The sequence below is a fragment of the Ursus maritimus genome, unplaced genomic scaffold (assembly GCF_017311325.1).
Source record: "Ursus maritimus isolate PB19 unplaced genomic scaffold, ASM1731132v1 scaffold_12, whole genome shotgun sequence".
Taxonomy (NCBI): Eukaryota; Metazoa; Chordata; class Mammalia; order Carnivora; family Ursidae; genus Ursus; species Ursus maritimus.
In genome coordinates, this window is record NW_024423564.1 from 7625744 (window position 1) to 7649487 (window position 23744).

At 45.2% G+C, this 23744-nt stretch overlaps 1 protein-coding gene and 1 long non-coding RNA gene across 5 annotated transcripts in view; both read right to left on the reverse strand.

Annotated features, from left to right (window-relative positions):
• Positions 1–450: 450 nt before the first annotated feature.
• Positions 451–1798, reverse strand: LOC121102029. Its single transcript, XR_005834038.1, has 2 exons — positions 1533–1798; positions 451–704 (listed from the first exon to the last, which is right to left on the reverse strand). It is a non-coding gene; the product is annotated as an uncharacterized LOC121102029 (long non-coding RNA).
• A 334-nt stretch (positions 1799–2132) lies between these two features.
• Positions 2133–23744, reverse strand: part of CD101 (CD101 molecule) — a 40217-nt gene continuing 18605 nt past the window's right edge. For 2 of the 4 annotated variants that reach the window (XM_008710360.2, XM_040626861.1), the window contains 5 exons: positions 22750–23133; positions 21635–22039; positions 17601–18011; positions 14324–14719; positions 4529–6819 (listed from right to left, as the gene is read on the reverse strand). In XM_008710360.2, coding sequence (XP_008708582.1) covers positions 6584–6819; positions 14324–14719; positions 17601–18011; positions 21635–22039; positions 22750–23133 — 1832 coding nt within the window. In that variant the 3' untranslated portion in view covers positions 4529–6583. Of the gene's footprint in view, positions 4384–4528; positions 6820–8055; positions 8389–14323; positions 14720–17600; positions 18012–21634; positions 22040–22749; positions 23134–23744 lie in introns of those variants that run through there. The other 2 variants (XR_573175.2, XM_008710361.2) reach the window with 2 other exon arrangements.

A 23744-nucleotide genomic window follows, 5' to 3' on the forward strand; every position in this document is an offset into this window, starting at 1 on the left:
AGGCTAAGCATGGCAGGGATACTAGAGCTAAGCTGTTTCTGCCCAGTGGGGGCAGTCCTCCACCAGCCAACCTTTGTACAAGAGACTCCCATCAGCTGACCCAGATTATCTCAAAATTGCCCTGAGTCTGAAGTTCTTCCTATGTAATCCTTCTTCCTTCCCTGTTTCCTTTTATAGATGTCAAACCTGCATCCCAGTCCAGGGCCCTCCCCACCTTCTCCAGCCCCACCCCTTTCTCCTGCATAGGCATTTCCCTCAGTAGACCCCTTGCACATCTCATTCCATCTTGGCATATGCTTCCTGAAGCCTGAACTGATATATATGGTTCCTGACTGTTCTGATAATTCTCTTTTGTAAAATCCCTGTCCAAGTCTTTTGCCTATTTTTAAATTGAGTTTCAGGCTCCCCCTCTTTTTTTAAAAAAAATGGATTTGTAGGAGTTCTGTTTATACTCTGGATGTAAGTCTTTATTAGATATGTTTTGTGACTATCTTCCCCCCCCCCATCCATGGCTTGTGTAATCACTTTATTAATGATGTCTTTGATGAACAGAAATGTTTTATTTTAGTGATGTCCAATTAATTATTTTCTTTTGTAGTATGAAATGTGAGGTAGATGTCAAGGTTCATTTTTTTTCATACAACTCTCCAGTTGTATCAGCATCATTTATTAGAAGAAGAATGATTTCCCCACTGCAATGGCACCTATAATGGAAATTAGGTAAATGTACATATGTAGGTATATTTCTGGATTCTATTCTGTTCCATTGGTTTCCTTGTTTATACTTGCCCCTATAACACACTGGTCTAAAAAAAAATACTACCACACTGTATTTATTTTTTTAAGTAACCTCCATGACCAACATGGGGCTCAAACTCACAACCCTGAGATTGAGTCACATGTTCCACCAACTGAACCAGCCAGGTGTCCCTATAACACACTATTTTGATTATAGCTTTATAGAAGGTCCTGGAACTTGAGAGTGTAATTCCTCCAACTTTTTCTTTGTAAATATTGTCTATCCTAGATTATTATATTTTTATTTATTAGAATGAGCTAGCCAATTTCTAAAATTACCTGGAATTTTGATTAGGATTCCATTAAATCCGGGTTCCTTATCAACACTATTGAAATTTTGGGCCAGGCAATTATTTGCTGTGGGGAAAGGTGTCTGTCCTGTTCACTGGAGGATGACTGGCAGCATCCCTGGCCACTAGGTGCCAGTAGCAATCCCCTACCCCAGGCTGTGCCACACAAAAACACGTGTCCATAAATTGCCCAATGTCCTTTGGAGAGCACAACCGCCACACCCTCCCTCTCCCACTGATAACCACTGCACCAACTCTATAGAACAATTCAGAGAAAATGGACTTCTCAACAGTGCTGAGACTTTCAACCCACGAAAATGGATTATCTCTCCATATAAAATTGAAGCACACACTTTCAACACCCTGTACCATTGTGACCTTAAAGGCATAATGAATTTGGGTTTTCATTTACTAGTTATTTATGACATATGAGCTTATTCATACCTCCTATCCAAAGTGGTCTTCCATCTCAGCAAATTGTTTAATGTGATAATTATGCTTCTCATCAAAATACCTCTATTTGAAAGTCAGAGCTGATCTGGAAGGAGCCTTGGTTTTGAAGACGACATTGTAGAGGCTCCAAGTATCTAACAAGTAAATTAAACATAAAAGCAAGCATCAAAAGATAAGGTAAGCGCCTCTGGCTGTCTCAGTCAGTGAAGAATGTGACTCTTGATCTTGGGGTTGTGAGTTCAAGCCCCACATTGGGTGTAGAGATTACTTAAAAATAAAATCTTTAAGGGGCGCCTGGGTGGCGCAGTCAGTTAAGCGTCTGCCTTGGGCTCAGGTCATGATCTCATGGTCCTGGGATCCAGCCCCACAAAAGCCCCTCATGGGGATCCCTGCTCAGAGGGGAGTCTGCTTCTCCCTCTCCTTCTGCCCCTCCCCCTGCTTATGCTCGCTCTCTCCCTCTCTCTCTCTTGCTCTCACACACTCTCTCTCAAATAAATAAAGTCTTTAAAAAAAAAAAAGGTAAGGCAAACGGAAAGCCAGCTAAGTGAAAAGATATAACTCCCTTACCTCTACATTTACCAATAGAAAATTAGGTTAACAAATATTTATTAAACAGAAGAAGAATCTCATAACATGTTATCATTGTATTTAACAAATATACATTAGCTACCTCTATGAGCTTGATGCAGTACTTGAAACTTCTGATAATTCAGTCCAGTCCTCAAACCTCACAAAGTTGGTTTTATCCCTGTTACCCAAATTAGGAAAGTGGAGGTTGTTTCCTGAGCTTGGCTGCCCTGCTTTGCCTTGGTACTGCCCCAGCCCTCACTCATCCCCTACCCGTCATCTGTGGGGCTGCTTTTTCAATTCCCCTAATGGAGAGCTGCTCCTCGCCAGCAAAATAACATTCAATGGCTCACCATTGTCCACCAAATAAAGCCCAAGTTTTTGTGCTTGGTCAAGATCTGTTCTCTTGCCCCTTCTCACTCGAAACTGTCCACATTTAACATCTCCCATTGCTCCATAAATCTGACACTTACATCAACCAAAGCTGTTCTATACACTTTGCTTTTCATGGAGCTGCCTCTCTCCCCAGACTACTGTTTATCCCAACTTCTCCTGTCAAAATATTTCCTGACTTTAAAGCCTAGTGCAAATGACATCTCCTTTGTGAAGTTGTCTCTGATTTCTCTATTGCCACAGCACTTTACTGCATCCGGGTAAAAATTAATAGCCAACATAACAGTAGTCCCAGCTGAGTCTGCAGGGAATGCAAACGTCCCTGGATCTGTCTGATGAGTGGGAGGACTCCCCAGAAGTACATGTTGCATGACTCAACTGCAGGGGAGAAGGGGGCCTGGGATGAAGATGTACTAACAGGTTCCCAGGAGTTGAGCATGGGAAATGGAAAACAGCATGATGCCTCTCTATCCCAGACTGGGCCCAGACTGGCTGGTGCTGGACCCTATGGAGCAAGGAGGTACTGGGCAACAGCTAAAGGACCTGTTTTCACGATCTTTAGAGACATGGGGGCACAAGCAATTTTGGTTTTGTTTGCAATCCAGAGTGTGATATGAGGACAGAATGAAAGGTGTTTTTCCTTGTTGACCAATGAACGCCGTCCAGCGTTGACACCTCATATGTTCCAGCATTCCAGCTGCAGTGGGAGCCCATAGATCTGAGCAGAGCAGCAGGAAACCATGTGGGAGTGGACCTGTTTATGAGCTCATATGGATTCCCCGAATGCTATGGAATCCCCAGAAATACTCAAAGAACGCTTTATAGATGGCCAAGACCCCGTGTAAGTAGTTTGCGGGCAAAAGTCTATAGTATTTGAGAATTGTTGATTTAATTTCATTTATGGGCACAGACAGGTGAGGCCTGAAAAAAAAACCTGGTTATGCCCACATTCACTTATGACTTAAAATGGTTTACAACTTATCTCCATGTAAGTATCTGATTCCATGCTCATAACAACCATGCGAGATGGATATTATTTTCACTAGATGGTCCCCATCTCTGTGACTTTAAGCATAGTGTCTACTGTGGGAAGCGTCTAGGATTGGTTGCCAGCAAACCTAAATCGGAGCTCTCACTCTTCTGGATGATCCTGGATCCACCCAACCCCTCTAAGCGTCCCTGTCTTACCTGTAGGACGGGAATTACAACCCCTTTTGCATGGGGTGCCCTGAAACTCTGAGATGATGAACAACTTCTGTGCAATTGTAAGAAAGCATTATCGCACTTGACTTTCTACCATTGTATTCATGTTCTGCCTACATCAGCTGTTTCCTAGACATGTCTTCAGAGACTAAAAAGAACAAAAACAGCCTATTCGTGCCTTAGTCACCTCCACGTCATCTCATCCCGCACAGAGCAAGAGCGCCTCCGGGGTGCTGAGCATTCCATCTCTAGTAGGAGCGGCAGAGGATTCACACTTGACAACGGCTTGGACCAGACACCAATCTGGAGAACCTCGGATTATTCTTCAGTTAATCAGGTGTATAACAGATACCGATACAACAGGTCAGGGGTCCCAGGAACACAGGGCATGGTTAAGACAGAGCATTAGCCACTGAAACACAGCAGGGTTGGAAAACTTTTTCTTAAAGGGCCAGAGAGTAAACATTTTAGGCATCCAGTCTCCATGGGAACTACTCACCTCTGCTGTTTTGTGATGACAGCGGCCTGAGGTAATATGCAGACAAACGGGAGTCGCTGTCTTCCAACAACTTGTGTTTTAAAACACGGGTGGTGGGCCGCGCTTGGCCTGTGGGCCATAGGTAGCCAACTCCAGAGACAGGTTTGTTCTGTTGCCAAGGAGGACTGAAAACCCAAGACGCTGAAAGGAAAACCAGGTGCTGACATAGAATGGAAAAGTTTAAATCGGTGAATAAAAGTGAAGTTCTCCACTAAGTGTTAGAGGGTAAAATGGAACGAGTGCCTCTTTGGAAAGAGAAGAGGTTTCATGTAAAACGTCTACTGACTTAGGTGAACACAAATTTTATTCGGTTCAAAAAAGAGAAAAGACGACTTTGGGGTTTAGTTGCCTAAAAATTCACAATGGGCCAAATAGCACAACGTGGCTTCTTAGAACATCCAGCGTGCTGTCTGAAAGCACAGCAGCCAGAAGAAACAAGGTGACGGCCTGGGGGGACCGGAGCTGTGTCTGGCTGAGTCCCCACGGGACCCCTCACACCTCTCCCGGGGCCGGGATGCTCGGCTCCGGTCAGCGCAGTTGGACATCCCGGTGTCCGCTCCATGCCTTGTCTGCGTCGGATTCAAACGCAAAGAAGTGGCTGGTGAGCTCTGAGCTGAAAGGCGGGACCCAGGTGAGGAGAGAGGGAAGGAGTCAGGGGAAAGACGACCCCAGGCAGGGGGCAGCACTAGAATCCGCTCTGATTATCTGACGGGGTTCCATTCTGCTCCCTTTCCCTTCAAAATCCCAATTAAAATACAGGTTTCTGAGGGGGGGAAAAAGGCAGGGGGCACCATACTTTTCCAAGAAGTCTTAACTTTAGCTTTGTTTTCTGGAAAATATGCCACCCTACCTGAAAGGGACGAGACAAATGTGTTGACACATTTAAGGAAAACACTTGTAGTATTTTAAATGAGCCCATAAAGGGAGATGAGCGGAAGGGACCTATAGGTCTACACTGGGGTTCTCATAGCCGCCGATGCTCCCGTTGCAAAGGAACTAATTATGTTTGGAGAAGACATGTGTGCTTGATAAAATAATTAAAAATAAATTGCTCTCCTTGGAAATGCAAATTAGTGAGTGATAAAACAACCCTGTTGGTCACATAGATAATAAATAGATACGTCTCCTCAAGTCTGTTAGGTGGCATTGATCGATTTCCAATTCTGGCTACAACAGGGCCTGAGCAGCTTTTGAAACAAAGATGAGGAAACCTCAGGCCCGGTGGGAACAGTTGTTATATCGTGGGGGACAGCTGTTGAAAGCCGTAGCCACGACACTCTCCAACCACCCCCGCCCCCCTGACCATTCCTGGCTGAAAACAGGGGACCCTGAGGAACCAGACTTGACCCACTGCTTCCCCTAAGTGCCTCACCCCTGCTGGGGGAGGAGGGGAAAGTGGCACTACCACAGTGCCCTGTGCTACAACCTAAGGCCATCAGGTCAAAGAAAATAAGGCATTGGCTCAGGGCCAGGACCCAGATGGATCTTTTGGCATGGGGAGGAAGGGGAGGTATGAGGCCTTGGGGGCTGATTAGAGCACTGCTGTAAAAGATGATTTTCCCCTTAGCAATGACCTAATGCTAATAGAGAAAAGGAAGGAAGGAAGGAAGGAAGGGGAAAGAAAAGAAGGAAGGAAGAAAGAAAAGAAGGAAGAAAGACTACGAAATGCTTTACAATTTCATCAAAGGACCAATACTGATCAGACACCCTCTATGCAGAACTTACTCCTGAGTAGCATTTATAGATGGGATGAGGGAAAGATGGGATTTCTGCTTTAAAGGAAGTCACGCTCACATTGGGAGGCAGATCGGATGTGAATGAAGGGCATATCCCCAATACCTTTTCCCTTGCTGACATCAGGCCCCTTCCTACACCTCTTATCTGGGGCAAAAGATAAACCTAGAGCCAGTGTGACTGGACCACTCCGCGTGCTTTCCCAGGAGTCAGCGACATAAGGGAGGAGAGAGCACAGGGCATTCTCACCCGGGCTTTGCCATGGGATCTCACCGAATACCCAAGAGGCTGTGTGAGGGAGGGTCTCTCCTTACAGACAGGGACCCTGAACCTCTGTGAGGTATGGCCAGTGGAAAACAGGGTAAATCACCTAGCTCCTGGGAGGATGCAAGGGGTAGATGAGGGTAATACACAAAGAAACACTTAGGTGAGGGACCCCCCATACACGCTCAATAAACATTCCCTCTGATTCCTAGGTAACTTGCCCAAGGCCACAGACGCCAAGAAGGACCAATCAGGATTCATTCACTTTCACTTGCTGCTCAGTCCGATTCCAAAGCCTGCACTTTCCCCGGGCTGCCCCAGGGCTGCGGGCGGCTCTCCGGATTCAATGGTCTTCCTCTTCCTCTTCCTTCCGGTTTGTTGTCCAGTCTCCAGCCCTTTTCAAGTTCACCCAGAGAGCCTTTTCTTTCTGTGCTTTTAGACTCAGTGCTGACAGCTTCCTGCCCTTGCGGTACAAGCAGAAGAGGGAAATGAACAGAAGAACCAATGGAACGCAGGGGCAGACCAGTAGGAAATAGAGTAAAGATGTTGATGAGCACACCCTGGAAGGAAACGTGGGCTCTGCAATGAAAAGGAGAACAATAAAGAAGATAATTAGTCTCCAACTTACCTGCACTAATAACGATAAACACCTGGGGGATTTACTGTTACAGGCAAACACAGGTAAAAACCACGGGGCCAAAGAGCAGTGGGTCCTTTAAATCACATGTGGGCAGAAAGGGGGAAGCGGTGGGGAGAAGAGAAGTCCAGAATGGTGCTTTTCCAGCCTCGCTGCCTTCACCCAGCAAGTTCCAACCACTGGGGCTCCAATGACCTACTTAAAACCAACAGCCGCGAAGAAAAACAAAACAAAAAAGAAAACCTCTCCTTTAATCTTCTATCCTCAGAAAAGAGATCTATAATTCAGCCCTCGTTCTCAACTCTGTTGCCGGTCCTGAATTTTTAACTGAGTTATTCCCACCGCTGCTTCTTCTGTGCGGGTGCACACATGCACACACGCGTGCACAACATGTGCGTGTGTGCACACTCACGCAGCCTGTGGTCCTTACCCAACAGCACCCACAGTGAGCAGCTCCATCCCTCCCTGACTCTCCAGAGGGGTCTCCCTTGGGCACCCTCCTTTGGGCTCTTTTCCTGTGTGGCTCTCACTATTGCCTCCAACCGGCACACTCTCTGCACCCTAATCCTCCGGGTCCTTCTGACCCAGTTCAGATGACGCTTCCTCCCCAGGGTCATCCTACCCGCCTCAGGCACAGTCTGCCTGGATCCTCTTCTCCCGCACCCCTCGGTGTAGACCTCTTCTGTTCCTAGAGTAGTGGTGGGTAGGATACTTAACCATCACCTTTGTTTCATCAGTTACTTGAGTATGCCTGATAGTGTCATTTGTTTCCATGTCCCCTACAGGGCCTGGCACACCATGCCTGTTCACTTCCACTGATCTGAATTGAATCGGACTGAGTGCCACCACACGGGCAAAGACACTGTATAAAGGCAGGCTGAGGCACATGACCATGGGGCAGTTGCAGCCCGTGGGGAAGCACCGTCAGCACGCAGACATGCAGAGCACTCACAGCCGCCCCAAAGTGGTTCCCGGCCACGTGTGCAGGGAAGCAAAGGGACAGGACTGCAAACACCGCAGATTCCAGGAAGCAGCGCCCAGAGTTACTCGTCAAAGGACCTGTGTCAGACTCTCCATGCGGAAACACACACGCTGGGAGAGACACCCACTCCCAAATGTAGTCTTCCAGCTACACGTATTTATGACAGGGTATCTGAAACCAGGGCTCTTCCAAAACATCGGGTGCTCATCGTAGCTGTGCTTTTATTGGAAAATCGTAATGACATAAGCAATTTCTTCTTCAAAGGTTAGGTTATAGGATTCATGGGATTATAGACTCCTAGAGATGTAAACAGCTTTAGAGGTCATTTCCACCAACCTCTGCTGCAAGAATTCTGTTCTCGGCATTGCTGAGGCATCTTACACCTTGAAGAACGTCTCTTTGTTGGAAGTCAAGAAAAGAATCTAAACATGTGTCCAGCTCCTGCATTGTGAACTCCTGAAGGACAGGGCCTATGTCTTGTGCATCTTTTTATCTTGCCAGCACTTGGTCCATGGGTCATCAATGGAAACTGATGAATGAATTAATTGCATGAGTAAATTATACCCACAGGAACCCAGGGTGGCTGCCAGCATGCTGCATGGAGTAAAGATCATCACTGAACATGGGCTGGCAGCTCTCAGGACTCACAAGTTGCTACAGGGGTTTGTGGCCTGGGTTTTCTCAGGTCTCATTTAGATTCTCCAGCCTAAATTTGGTTTTTGTTTTTGAAAGGGTGGGCAATGATAAAGCTAGACTTTTAATTCTTATCACCCCCTCTCTCCATATCCTACCTGACCCCTCTCTCCAAGGCCCTGTTTGACTACAATAATTCTCCAGCTCTTATCTGAATATATTTGAGGGCGTGTGGATAAGGAGGAGGTACAGATGGAGATGCTGAAAGAGAATGGAGCTGTAGGGAACAGTGAGGAGGAGTACTGGCTTTGACACTCCCCACTACTTACACACAGAGTCGTGAGTGGCTACCATCTCCAAGAAAGCTGGGTTCACATTCTGGCTCTTCAACTTATTGTTATCGACATTGGACAAGTTACTTATTTTCAATAATGATTAGTTTCCTCATCTATCGAATGGGGATGATAATTTCTAGAGTTGTGATGAGATAATGCACAGTAAAGTATTTAACAGAGTGCCCAGTGCATTTGTTGAGTCAGTAAGAAATAAATTTTAGTTGTAATGCTAGTTAGAATGTTAGGAAAATCATAGGCAACTGTCTCTCAAGAGATGGGACAGAGAACAGGGCTGGACCAGCTGATTCCGCACACAGGGGCCACACGCTTGGCCATGTTCTTCCACTGGCCGAGACTCTCCCTTCAATCTCTGGTCCCTCTGTCTCCATGACTGGGTGACAATCCACTGAGAGTCTAATGACTACTCAGTAGGAGACTCTGACTTCCCTTCCTAGTCGTGGGTGGCAGAGAATTGGAAGGTGAGAGTTCATCTCGGTCTCACCGTTGCTAGATGATGGTGTGATCATGAGGGGATGGGGCAGGCACACAGAAGGTGAAATCTGGTACTTGGCTTTTTTTTTGCCACTGAGACTCTCACCTTCAGCACGAAGGGATTGCCGGAGGGCTTGACTATCTTAATGGGGAGGAGACTGCTCTATTTGGAGCAATCTGCCATCAAAGGATGGCAAAGTGCGCCTTCGCAGTGCTGAATTGGCCAACAGCTAGGAACTGTCAGCTCCAGTGCTTCTAAATTACCTCTTCTGGGAGGGCAGTGTTTGCTCTGGATCCCACGATCCCCATTTCCCACCATCTGCCTCTCACCCATATCTGGATTAGAATTAGTAACATTCAGAACCATTAAGGTTTGGCATTTTGGATCAATCCGAGTAAGTGTCCAATGCTCAAAGTACGAGGTCTGCAAGACAGAGCCAAATATGTAATGAGAACACTTCATCATGAGATTTAGTTCATAACTTGCTTCCACCCACAGCCAAACACACCACGAGGAGCACTCCTTTTTGAAATCACCTTGGAAATACTGAATTCAGCAGAAGAAAGACACAGGATAATGAGGGGGCTACCAACTCCTCTCCACCCCCACCAAAACTTTGGCAACTGACTATGCCAAGTGTGGCCACATGAAAGAGTTGACTCCTGCCAAGAAATAAAAGTAGGGTTAGGGAGCCTGATATGAGTGCGTCCCAGAATAAGTGATGCCTGACAGCATCCTTTTTCATTTGAAGACTCACCTGCTCATTGTTTCACCCAGCATTTTTTTAATACTATGTGCCAGTCTTTGTTGGAGGTACTGGGATAGCATAGATAAATTCTGTGGTCTCTCCAGAAACTTCAGTGTAGTAGGGGCACATATCTCCTTTGAAGGCTCACTTTCTAAGTTTATCCTTACCCAAATGGAAGTTGGGGAATAGTAGCAAACACCATACAATTACAACTAATCCAGTCCCCAGGAAGCCTTATAGTCTTGCCTATTAATTAATCACAGTGAATTCTCTAGAATAAGACATTTATGTCTGGGCTCTGAGGGTAAAGTAAAAAGACAAAGGTGTCTCTAGCCCCTACCTGGGCATAGTCATAGATAAGGAAATAAGACGGAGAAGCTGATGCAAGGTCCATTCCCCAGGGAAATTCCTCTTAACTTTTCTGCCTTCACTTGAGCCATATGCTCCACAGTTTAATTAGGTAGTCCTAAACTAACCTAACCTGAAATTGCCACTAGAGGTGGTGGAAAACCACTGGAGAAGTGAGAATTGGTAGCCTGTTATATCTGATCTGGACTTTATTAATACGTGGAGCAGGTCCTTACGAGGCGTGCGATTACACTGTCATACGGTAAGTCCTTGAGCATCTCTATGTGCCAGGCACTGTGCTGTGCTGGGAATGAGACATGCAGTCTTTGCCTTCTCAGAATGTACAGCCTGGCAGTGCTGATGGACATTAGACAGGTGTGATGACTAAGAGAACAAGGTAAGTCACTGAGAAGGTGGTGGTTAAGTTGGGAGGTGAAGGATCCATAGATGTTGACCAGAGAAAGATGACATGGAGGAGCATTCCAGACAGGATGAGGTCTATGTCGATGCAAGGTGTTGGACTGTTGGTCTAGCCTCTTCTAATCTTCCCCTCTGTCCTCGCCACTGCCTCTTTCCCCTCCAGAATGTAAACGTGCACAAGTCCCTACCACCTCCAAACCAAACCAGAACAAAGTGAAACTCCACTGACACCTCTCACCATGTTATTTTCTCTCTTGCCTTTCCATCAAAGCTCTTGAAAGTGTAATCTGTATTTGCTGTGTCCACTTTATCACTGCAGTCTGACTTTTCTCATTACTTGTCTGCAATTGCCCTACAGTGTGAAATCCAATGGTGTTTTCCCATTCTTATCTTAACTGACCTCTGCAATAGTTGAGTCTGTTGGTTTTCCCTTCCTTCTTGATACCTTCTCTGCTTTTGGTTTCTATGATACCACCACACTCTGGGTTTCCTCCTACCTCTTGGCTACTCCTTTCATTCTCCTTCACAGGCTCCTCTTCTGCACTCCCCCGATCAACGGTGATATATCTCAGGAATCCATCATCAGGCACCATTATTGGCTATAAGTTGATGCCTTCTAATCTATAACTCTGGCAAAGATCTCACTTGAAAGTCCCCATGTCTATTGGGTAGATCTCTTTGGATAATTCACACGTGCTTCAAACTTAGTTCCAGCCCAGCTTATTCACAATTGAACTAATTTCTCCTTTAGACCTTTCTCCTATATCCACCCATGTTAGAAATTTGCTATTCATCCTTGATTCTCCCTTTCTGCTCACGCACCCTCCACATATATCTAATCAGTATCTAACTCCTGCAGATGAGGCCTCCTGACACTGAATGCCCACCCTTCTCTCAGCTCTTAGGTGCACTGCCTAAATTCAGGCCTTCATCTCGTCTCACCTGGGTTCCTACTATCAATTTCAGATAGTTCTCCCAACTCTGTGTCTGCCTCCCTTCCAGTTCATCTTTAACACAGCTCCCAATGGGAGCTTTCTAAAATGCAAATCTCATGATGTTCCTCGCCTGCCTGCACTAGTTTGTTGACACTCCATGATGTTCATGAATACGTTCACCATTCCCTTTGAGATCCGTACCCTCCCCATCTCACCGACTTCCTCTCTTGCCCTTGTGCCACAGCTTTTATGACCATCTTGCATAGTCTTTCCTTTTCCTAAAATATGTTCTTTTCCTTTTCATAGGCTGCATACCCTGGGGAACTTCCCGGATCTCCTCCCCACCCAGCCCTTTATCCCAGCCCTGCCTCTGTTCCTTCGTCCTGAGGCTACTACTTTGATGTCCCCTATCATTTTGGACTTCATCAGAATCTAAGCTCTTTGGGGAAAGACTCTGTAATACATGTTTTTGTGTTCTCAGATCCTCACATATAGTTACTTATTGAACAACTTAAAATATTTTTGTCACATACACGGATCTATCCATACGTATATATGTACTTGTGTGTGTGTGTGTGTGTGTGTGTGTGTGTGTGTGTGTAGCATGGTCGGTGGCATAAGGGGAAAGAGAGTTAACATTTTCTGAGTACTTACAATATTCTAGGGACTATGTTAGATACTTTATACACATTTGTATAATGATCCTCACGTTATGAGTAAGCTGAGATTCACAGAGGTTAAGTAACAGGGTATGATTTCAGAGCTCGTAGGTAGGTGGCAGGGCTGTGATTGGAGCCTAGGCTTGTCTGATTCCAAACCCTGGGATTTTTCATCCCCCCTCACTGCCTCTACAACTACGCAAATACCAGAAAGGAATAGACAGATAGAGGAAGCGAGATGCTATAATCGAGGATTGACTTGGGAACCCTTAACTGTGTTTATGATGAAAACCCTCAGCTTATCATGGCACAGGCTTTCAAGCTTCTTCAACTGTAAAGAATACAAAGACCACCGATTTTTAATGTTTTCTTTCCAGAGTTCATCTTTTTTAAAACCTTTCACCTGATTTCGAAGGATTCCACAAAGATTAACAGTATATATATGCTGTGAAGGATCCCATCTGTCTCAGAGGAGATGTGCTTTTTAGTCACAGAATAGATATTTCTTACACTTGTTATCTATTTATTCTGCTACAAAAAACTGCTGATGCTACAGGGCCTAGGAATTCCAGTGAGAAAACATGTATGGAATGTGCTCAGGGCTGTGGAACTTCCCATAATTGTTGGAATAGAAGAAAAGCCGATAGGAAGAAAAATTGTCTCTGGACACTTGGGAGAAGACTTCTGCCGAAGAATGGTCAGGGGAAGAAGATGATGAAGCCCCAGGGAACAAATCAGATAACTCTGGCTTCCACTCTAGAAGCCTGGCCAGGGCTGGGATGCAACTAACCTACTTCAGAGAAGTTGCCACCCATTCTGGGCAGCACCCTTTATCCCCGCTAAGGAGTGTCACCAAAGCCAGCCGATGTTTTAGGAATGTTGTCTTTCATTGATTCCTCCTACCTTCCTGGTGCGGGGCACTTAGAGCACATCTCTGAGTCTTCAGCATCCCTTTCCCAGTGTGCATTCAGTTTAGAGCTCACCTCTCACCCTCTCCTTAAACCCCACCAGAAAGAAGCAGCTCAGCCATGAGCTGGCTACATCAGCCAGCCCATTGATCACCAGGGAAGATTTACGGGTCTGGCTGGAGAAATTGTTGCTTTCGTTAACAAGTGCTTAATGAATGTCTATTACATGCTTGGCACTGGATTGGCAGGAAGGATGCTCTCCTCTCCTTCACAACCACCTGTTCTGCATCCCTGTGCACTCAGCTGAGTAGGATGGCCTTCCCACACAGAGAATGGCCACGCATTGGCCAAGGTATTCCAGCAGCTACCCTCCTTGCTGGACTCCGTAAACAAGTTCTATAGGGCACACTTCCTCCTTCAATGCCTGGCAAGCTGCCATTAGGAGAGGTACACCGAATGACTATCATCAAAATCCTGCTAATTTGTTGAACATATAGAGTGATAAGAATCTTGGCACTTACTCATTGAGAAAGGTTATGTTTTGTTTTTGAGGTGGGGAGCATTTAGATGTAGCTGACTTTGGTTCAACCAAATGAAACCTAAAGTCACCATGCCCCTATCCCTCATTTCAACTCCTACTGCAGATCTGAGCCTTCTGAACTGGAGAATCAGCCAAGAGGAAAAGATGTCTGCTGGGAACATTTTTGTTCTTTAAAGGGATACGATGTTGATGGCTTTTTTCTTTGGGAGGGGAAGGGGGGGAAGCAAGACAGATGCCCCTGACATTTAAATGGCTATGCCAAAACCTCACGTAGACCTTGTCTGTCCAAATGAGAAATGGAAACTATGACTGAGCGAAATGACAGTCACTTTCTTTAGGGAATCTGTAAATTGTTTTCAGCAAAACATAGCTGAGAGGGAAAGCACAAGAGGGGAGATGAAGATTCTCCTGACCGCGAGCCAAGGCAGATTAGCCCCTCATTACCTGAAGGCAGCACTGTGAGCACCATAGGCTGTGACTCATCTGAGGCTTGGTTGACCCAGTTGCTTGGGCTGCCATGCAGCTGCCACTCTGTCACTCTGCACCAGTAGAGCCCAGCATCCTCCATCTCTACCCGATGAAGCTTCAGGACAAAGTCTGTATGGGATGAACGGTAACAGTGCAGATGCCTCCTGAGCCCCTCTTCTCCATACTCCAGCAAGCCATCATGCTGCAGGTGTACTAGTGTCTTCCTTCCAGAATTTTCCCTGTTCCGGTACCACATCACAGAGAACAGGGAAGCTGGGCTGCCAAAACTCTCCAGGCTGCAGTGGATGGCCACGTCTCCGTGCTCAGTAGCATTTTCTGTCCTGTACCCTTTGGAGACACGTACTTGACTTCCTAGGAAATAAAATGGCAATAAATTAGAGAAAAATCCAGATTTTTATGTTGGATACCTCCTCTGAAAAATCTAGCTCTTATTGAGGAGATGCCATCTTAAAATCCTTAGGCATTTAACATTTTTCCTGGACCCCTGTCCTTTCACATTTGCTAGAACATTCTGCGCTATGAATCAAACCACCCATTTTCCTTCTTCAGCCCTACCTCTTGTCTGCCGCAAACCTGTCCCTGAAACCACCCAGCTTCAGTGGGGGCCCTGCCCTGCTACTTTTACCCTTCCCTGGTCAACTCTTTCTTCTACTTCCCAAAGGGATCATTCAAAACTTCCAGCCATCCCCTCAAGCTGTTTACTGCACCACTGCCCCTCATTCTTAGCAAGTTACCCTCCTCTCTTACGCCCAGATATCATCTCAGTTCTAGACACAAAGAAGAGGCTATCTGAGAGACTGAACATCTTTATATAAGTGTTAGAATATCACTCAAGGAGAGATTTTAAATTATTGGATTAGACTAAGTTGGTTTTTTTTTTATTATGTTCCATTAGCCAACATATCATTAGTTTTTGATGTAGTGTTCAACGATTCACCAGTTGACTAAGTTTTAAACAGATTTTGACATTTACTTTTTAAAAAGTTCCCCTCCTAACCAGCAGGTGAGAACTTTGAATGAAGGCCAGAGTAGTTACAAACAAAATAAAGAAATTATAGTATACACTAAATTTTCAACTCTACTACAAACACATTTATTAATCTATCTCTAAAAGAATAACTTTGGGGTGCCTGGGTGGCTCAGTTGGTTAAGCATCTGCCTTTGGCTCAGGTCATGATCCCAGAGACCAGGGAATGAGTTCCACATTGAGCTCCCTGCTCAGCGGGGAGTCTGCTTCTCTCTCACCCCCTGCCCCCCCCCCACTTGTGCTCTCTCTCTCTCTCTCAAATAAATAAATAAACAAAAATCTTTAAAAAAAAATTTTTAAAAAGAATAACTTTGTCTGATCCTGGATTTGTTGTTGTTGTTACCATCCTTACTCTCTCCTTCCCTTCATGACAAAGCATGTGCAATATTAGTTTCTGTGATACTAAATCTGCTCCCTCATCTCAAATTCCTTCCTACTCGACTGCAATCAGGTTGCCAATTCCATCTCCACGCTCTGGCAAGATCCTCAGTATGGGCCCAATTTCCCAGGTCAAGATACTCTCATTTTGTTGTCTTCTCTGTAGGTTTCATCACTAAGTCCATTTTCTTCTTGAATTCCATCCTCTTTTGATTTCAAAGAAAATGTCTTTCCTACGATTCTGACCACTCCTTCTCAGTATCTTTCCCTGAGGACTCTTCCTTAACTCACACCCTACACCAGGGTGTACAGCTGGCCACCCCTAGCCAGCCACACCCTACCCACAGATATATTTTGTTTGACACCCTCAGAACTTGAAAAGAATTTGGATTAGTTGCGTACATTCTCAAATCGAGCGATGTCACACAAGAAAGGTTTTAGGCACTTCTTGATGTACTAAAAGATTAGACAACACTGAGCCCACATTTCTGGATGGGAGGTGTCTGCTAGCTTGAGCTAAGGAGTGGTTGCCTCCTTAGAGGGGTGTGCATACACTGTCGAAATTTGGCTTGGGCAACTGGGAGAAAGGGCTGCCAGCCACACAGATGGGGAGTGCAGAAGTATACACAAGTCTTGTGGGATGGCAAGGATGATAATGCTATTTGGGACATGCTGAGGGTAAGGATCTCAGAGGCATTCAAGTAGAAATGTACAACAGGCAGTTGGGTAGAAAGACCCGGAGCTAAGCATAAAGACCTACAGCAATTTCATCACAAAGGTGGTAGTTGAAACCAAAGCAGAATCTAAGAAGTTCTGAAGACAGCAGAGAATAATAAGACAAAGGGACCCAGGATCTGTCCCTGAGGAACACCCACATTTAGCAGGAAGAAGAAGGGCCTGAAGAACATGGAGAAGGGGAACCAGAGCGGCAGGAAGAGAGCCCCATGCTAAGCTACTGTTTTGCTCTGCTGCCCCCAACAGATTGTAAGCTCCTTAAGGCAAAAGCTGTGCTTTATTTTTCTTTGTATCTCTAATTGTCTAATTCATAGCAATGTTCATTATAATCTTATTTTTGGATGTTACATTGAAAATAAAATTTTAAGCACCAAACTAGATTAACTTATTTGCATTGTGCTGTTGGATCTCAGCCAGTTCCCAAACCTTAGCTGTGACATTCATTTAATTTTAATCAACATTGGAGGTGACCTAACTAATACCGAGAGATCTAATCAACCCTGCCCACATTTAGACCGCAGCACTTCTAGACCAATGCAAATGGATGGAACTTCTATTACATTTTTAAAGATCTCCTGAGGAAGAGGAGACTCCCTCAGTAAGCCATTCCAACAGTTAACTACTCTTATTCGCCTTATGTTTAGGCAGCCAAATGTTGAAAAGCAATTTCTCCACACATCCCTATAGAGTTGTACAGTTTCTGTTCACAGTGGGAGAAATATGCTTCGTATTACTCTTTCTTTGCCAAATTACAGTAGAGCCCTACTGGAATGACACAGCTTGTTATTACAGAGATCTAGAGATACGACACCCTGGGTAGCTCCATAGACCAGGCTGCCAGGCTGATAAGCAAACCAATCAAAGGGATCTTGTTCCCATCCAAGCTCCTGGAAGCCTCAGATTGATTCACCTTAAGTGACACCCGCCTCCTTTGCTGGACCACCGGGTCCTACATTCGTTGTGTAGGTGGACACTATTCCTATGACCCTGGGTCATAGTTCTGCCTTCACATGACCACTCCAGAGAAGAGCTGCCCAAGAGAAGATGGCAATCCTACAGCAAGACAGGTGAGGATATACTTGCGAGGTTTACCTGTGGGCCTGAGTTTCAATTCTGTCAGGCCTGACTTCTTTTCTCCAAGCTTGTGCCAAGTGCCATTTGTAGACAAGAGCCATTCCTCCACAGTGCAGTGGTATTTGCCTTGATCGCTGTCTTCCATGTTCACAATGTGTAGCTGAAACAAGTCTTGGGAAACTTTCTCAGTGTAGAATTTTTGTTTTCTCCGTGGGGTGGGAAATTCATCCCCATATTTTACAACATTGGTTTGGTCCATTTGCAGGATCCTCAGCCAAGTTGTGTTAGTGGAACTGGGAGAGAAGTACCAAATGACAGCCAACTGAAGGTCTCCGGTGGACCGGGACAAGACGCTACATTCTATGTCGGTGTTGGAGTTGATGAGGATCTCTCGGACTTGACTGCTCGAGTTCACTTGCAGCTTGCTCTCTAAATTAAAAGAATGGTGACAGTGACTTTTGTTACTTTGCTAGAAAATAGAATTTTAAGGTAGAAGGGATATTAGAGGTCAACTAGGGCAATGCCTCCTACATCCATTGGATGTGGGAATTCCTTCCCCAGCAGCCCCACTAACTGCCCACTGAGCCTCTGAACAGCTCACCAATTGACAAAACAGCCCATTCCATCTTTGGACATCTCTGCCACTAGAGAATTCTCTCTGATGTCAAGTTGCATTTTACCACTCCATACCTTCCAGTCACCGGTCCCGGTTCTACCCTTACCCGGCAGAGTGGGATAGGGAACATGGGGCAGCATGGAGTATCACACAGAAAACCAATCTCTTGCACATGATAATTCCTCACTATTGAAGCATAGACATCTTCTCCTCTGTCGCATTTCATAAATCAAAGTGAGAGAAAGTGGCCCTATTAGTTCTTTGTCTGTGTGCTCACTCTCCAGAATACTCCTGGATTCACAGTTCACTGATGTGTCCTTGTTTGTATCTGCCTTCAAATATGGGTAAACCAAAGGAAGTTGTACACGGGGCTATTAAAATTGTATGTCTCTTTGCAGCCAGTCAACTGTGGGAATCTCATACAGATATGGAGTCAATTATCCTTTTAATCCAGCAGCTTTTTTGCTGTCAGGAAGATCAATGCTACAAGCTGCCTTTCAAACCTTATTCTAGCTTCTTGCTAATATCACTAATTCTACTTTTGTAACTGCTTCTTAAAGTTGCAGTAGGTCCCTTTCCTCTCCCTTCAACAAATATGTATTAAGCACATACTGTGTTATGTGCCAGACCATTCTGGCTCTGTGGATACCTCCCATCAGTGGATTCACAGTCTAGAGGGAGAAACTAGTACAGGCACAGAGACTTACAGATTACAAGACTGTGTCAACCACGTGTGATGGAGGTATGCAGAAGTGGCTGTCAGAGCACAGGGCAGGACCATCTAATTCAAATATGGGTGAGGGGGAGGCTTCCTGGAGCAGAGATCTTGAAGCTAAGTCTTCATAGTTAATAGGAATTTGTCTGGTGGAGAAGAGGTTAAAGAGTTCCACACAAAACCTGTGACTTGAACAAAGACTGAAAGTGAGAGAAAACATAGGGTATTTTGAGGGCCTGCAAGTAGTTCGGTGTGGCCAGAGCTCAAGTTCAATATGGAAAGTAGAAGATGATGCTAGAGAATGGCAAAAATGGACAAGGCAAGAAACAACAATTGTTGGAGAGGATGTGGAGAAAGGGGATCCCTCCTACATTGTTGGTGGGAATGCAAGTTGGTACAGCCACTTTGGAAAACAGTGTGGAGGTCCCTTAAAAATTGAGCTACCCTATGATCCAGCAATTGCACTACTGGGTATTTATCTCAAAGACACAGACATAGTGAAGAGAAGGGCCATATGCACCTCAATGTTCATAGAAGCATTGTCCACAATAGCTAAATTGTGGAAGAAGCCGAGATGCCCTTCAACAGATGACTGGATTAAGAAGATGTGGTCCATATATACAATGGAATATTACTCAGCTATCAGAAAGAATGATTATACAACATTTGCAGCAACATGGACGGCACTGGAGGAGATAATACTAAGTGAAATAAGTCAAGCAGAGAAAGACAATTATCATATGGTTTCTCTCATCTATGGAACATAAGAACTAGGAAGATCGGTAGGAGAAGAAAGGGATAAAGAAAGGGGGGTAATCAGAAGGGGGAATGAAACATGAGAGACTATGGACTATGAGAAACAAACTGAGGACTTCAGAGGGGAGGAGGGTGGGGGAATGGGATAGACCGGTGATTAGACTGGTGATGGGTAGTAAGGAGGGCACGTATTGCACGGTGCACTGGGTGTTATACGCAGCTATAGGATGATGGAATCTTTACATCAGAAACCAGGGATGTACTGTATGGTGACTAACATAATATAATAAAAAATATTATAATAAAAAAAATAATAATAGAATCCCAAAACTGAGGGTTTTAGAGGGGAGAGGGGTGGGGGATGGGTTAGCCCGGTGATGGGTATTAAGGAGGGCACGTATTGCATGGAGCATTGGGTGTTATATGCAAACAATGAATCATGGAACACTACATCAAACACTAAGGATGTACTGTATGGTGACTAACATAACATAATAAAAAATTAAATAAAAAAATTAAATTATCAAAAAAAAGAAGATGATGCTAGAAAGACGTAAATGTACCAGGTTATAAAGGATCTTGCAGGCCGTGCTATGGGAGTCTGGATGAGGTGGATCTGGAGGCGTTGTGGTTTCTCACCTGGGCCACTGGTGGATGGTGAGGACATGGAGAACAGTGTAGGAGGAGTAGCTTTGGAAGAATAAGAATAGTGCTTTTATGTTTGGACTTACTGAGTGCAGATATGCCTTGGAGGTAATTGCATAACGAGTCTGGAGATCGAAAGAGAAGCCTTTCAGGGTAATGGATTTGAGAGTTATCAGTATATAGGTTGAACCAGGAGGAGGAATAAGCCCACGTCAGGAGACTGTACGGAATGAGAAGAGAGCAAGCTAAGGCTGAAACGCAAAGGAATGGATCTGTGAAGGAGGAGAATTTTGCGAAAGAGAATGAGAAGAAACAGAGTGTTATGAAAGGGACGAAGAAAATCTTGCGTCACGAGGCCAAGGAAAAAGGAAGTTTCAAGAAGAAAGGATTGGGTTGACAATTTCAAATACCACGGGAAGGACAAGGCAATTAAGCCATGAGTTAATCAACAAGGAGATCATCACTATTGCCGAAAATGTCACTCAGCAGCAGAGAGAATAATGGCTGTTACCATGTCTGAGCATCTGCTTGATGCGTCAGGCATTGTCCTGGACACATCACATATGTCACCACCTTTACAGCGCACAGCAGCAGTTTAGGGATGAGGTCCCCAGACTTGGAGAGATTGAGTGACTTGCCCAAAGTGAAGCCGCTCGCCAGTGCCTGTCATGTGGAAATGATTTCAAAGGCTCTTGAACACAATGTCTTGAGAGAACAGAAGTCATAAAAGAAGATACGTGACCCAGCAGGGCTTTTGCCCAGGCTGTGTCCTTTTTTTTCCTTTTTTTTTTTTTTTTTTTTTTTTACCTCTGCTCTTTCACCAACTGATGAGGTAAATTATATTTGGCGATAATCAGATTCTCTCTTATACCTTAACATGTTAAACCAAGAGGATAAATGTATTCTAATGGAATTGACATTATTCATATCAGTAAGGGAGACAGTCCAAACACTGAATGATCAGTAAGGCACGGGCAGTGACCAATCCAAAGAATGCCTCCCTCTCCACAGGAGCCGGTCCGAGAAGCTCCCCGTTTTACCTTTCAGTTGCTGGGTGGTGGGGACTTATGGGAAGAGGGGGTAGGGGCGTGGAGCAATAGTTATTGGTAGTCAGCGTGGAGGTATGTCAATGTTTTAACAACCAGTGTGGCCATCCCATGTGTACTAACTTCCTGTAATCTGGATATCGGTTTTATACAGTGCTAATTTATACAGTCAAAACATGGGGGGAAAGCATGTTATGTTTTAACTCTATAACTTACCCAAAATAGGAGAAATTGTTTGTTTTTAAAGCAGGGATTACTTTCCTATGGTGTTTACCTGGTAAAGTGATGGCTATCATCAGTGAGTGAGAGACAGCAGAAGCCCTCGCGGGGCCACGTGTGCATAGGGAATTGCTGACGTATACTTCTACTTTGCACTGATAAACTCCTGCTTCTTCCTCGCTGGCATCATGGATTAGGAGTTGAGAATGAAATGAAGACTGGAAAACCTTTGTCTTCTTTTGGAACTGAGATAGGAAATCCCCCCACTCAATAGTGCCATTATGGGTGATTCGAACAAGTGGATGAAAGACTTGAGATCTTGCCGGCTGGAACTGCCACGTCACGGCGAGCAGCACCCCGAGGCTGGTGTAGTCAGCCTCTGCCACGCAGGACAGGCCAAAGGTCTTGGCTAATTCCACTTGGGGTTGACGGCTCATCAGCTTAACCCGTAAGCTGGACTCTGTGGGCAGAAATAAATGGGAAACGCCATGGTCAATGTGTTTATCAAATCCAAGTTTTCCTATTCACCACCTCTTCACATGGAACTGTGCATTCAGACGTTGGGAGCATCAGCTCTTTGGGGCTCAAAGTTGACTCACAGTACAGTCTGTCCTGAATGCTGTCCTCAATTTTCCTAAGTTGATCCTCTTCTAAGAGCGTTCCCAGCAGTGACAACAAACAGGCAGTGTTTCTCCAGCCTGCTGCTTAGACAGCTGCTCCTGAGTGGGTGGAGTGCTCCGCCCCCCATCTCCCCCCCAACGGGTGGCTGCCCTCCCCTTATTTCCACTCATGGGCTCTGCGTTCCTCCTTTGCACAGGCTTGAAGAGACCGTGCAAGCCCAGGGCTGCAGCGACCGAAGCCTGGATGTATGAGGCTCAGGTCCAGCGGGCACAGGTCCTCTACAGGTCTACTCCCGTTCATAGGCTTTTGTGTTCAGCTTTGACTAACAACCGACAAGTGGCAGCCTACAGAGGATCCTTACAGAGATGAGTCAACTTTAGAGATTAGTGGACAGACATGGCAGCCAGAGACTACGCTCTGTGTCCTGGGCTGTACGCGCCACAATGAGGGGTTTCGGGATGACACATCACCAAATTCCACCGCATCTCACTGCCAAGGAAGGTACCGCGGATACATGTAAGTTTAGAACAGGAGTTCTTTGACACTTACGAAGAGACTGGACAGCGACTGCCAACTTCTGAGTCCAGCTCCGACCTCTGGCCTGGTTCCAGGCACCCTCAGACACTCTGCACTCGTACACGCCACTGTCTGTGCTGCTGGTGGAGCTGATCTCCAGCTGGAAGGTGGCCCAGTCCATTTTCTGCAGCCTCGTGGGGCTCTGGTTATGGAGTTCCTCGGAGGGAGTGCCCAGGCGCACGGTACCGTCCTGCTGCACGCCAGCCACAAACTCCGGCTGCGTCTGGCCTCGTGGGAGGCGCCAAAATTCCACGGACAGGAGACTCTCAGCCCCATCGGCCTTGCAGAGAAGGGTTAATGCCTCTCCTTCCCACACTGCTTGCTGCTTGTTCTTGGTGGATAAGACCACATTTCTTGCTGTGGATTACAGATTTGAGAGGGGGAAAAAAAAGGATTTCAAGTAAATGAAAATTTTTCTAAAATACAGTGAAATCTCTTTAATTAGGCCTCGACTAGTTTGTGACAAATCAGATCAGGCTGTTGACTGCTGTTACCACCCACGGAAAAGAGATTTGCAAAACACTTAAATAGTGGGAACAAGACAGCAGAAAAAAAATCAGGAGAACTTATTTACACTTAAACAATTTATAATTTGCCGTTCTTTTTAGTGATTTGTTAAATCAGTCCTTCATTAAGCACATCGAGTTGGGAAAACATCTGGTAATATTTTCTTAGATTAATTAGGGTGGGTGTGTGAGCCTGGAAGTAATGAAGCTATGTTTATTTAAATTTTTAGTTTTTTGGAATTTTATCTTTCACAGATCAAAATGATATTCCTCTCCCTACTTATCTTTCCCTAATTAGTATGTGTTTTGAACAGGAAAGGAGTATTGGTAATTAGATTTCTGTGCAAAAACTACCATTAGGGGTGCCCGGCTGGCTCAGTCCATAGAGCATGAGACCCTTGATCTCAGGGTCATGAGTTCGAGCCCCACGTTGGTTGTAGAGTTTATTTAAAAAAAAAAAAA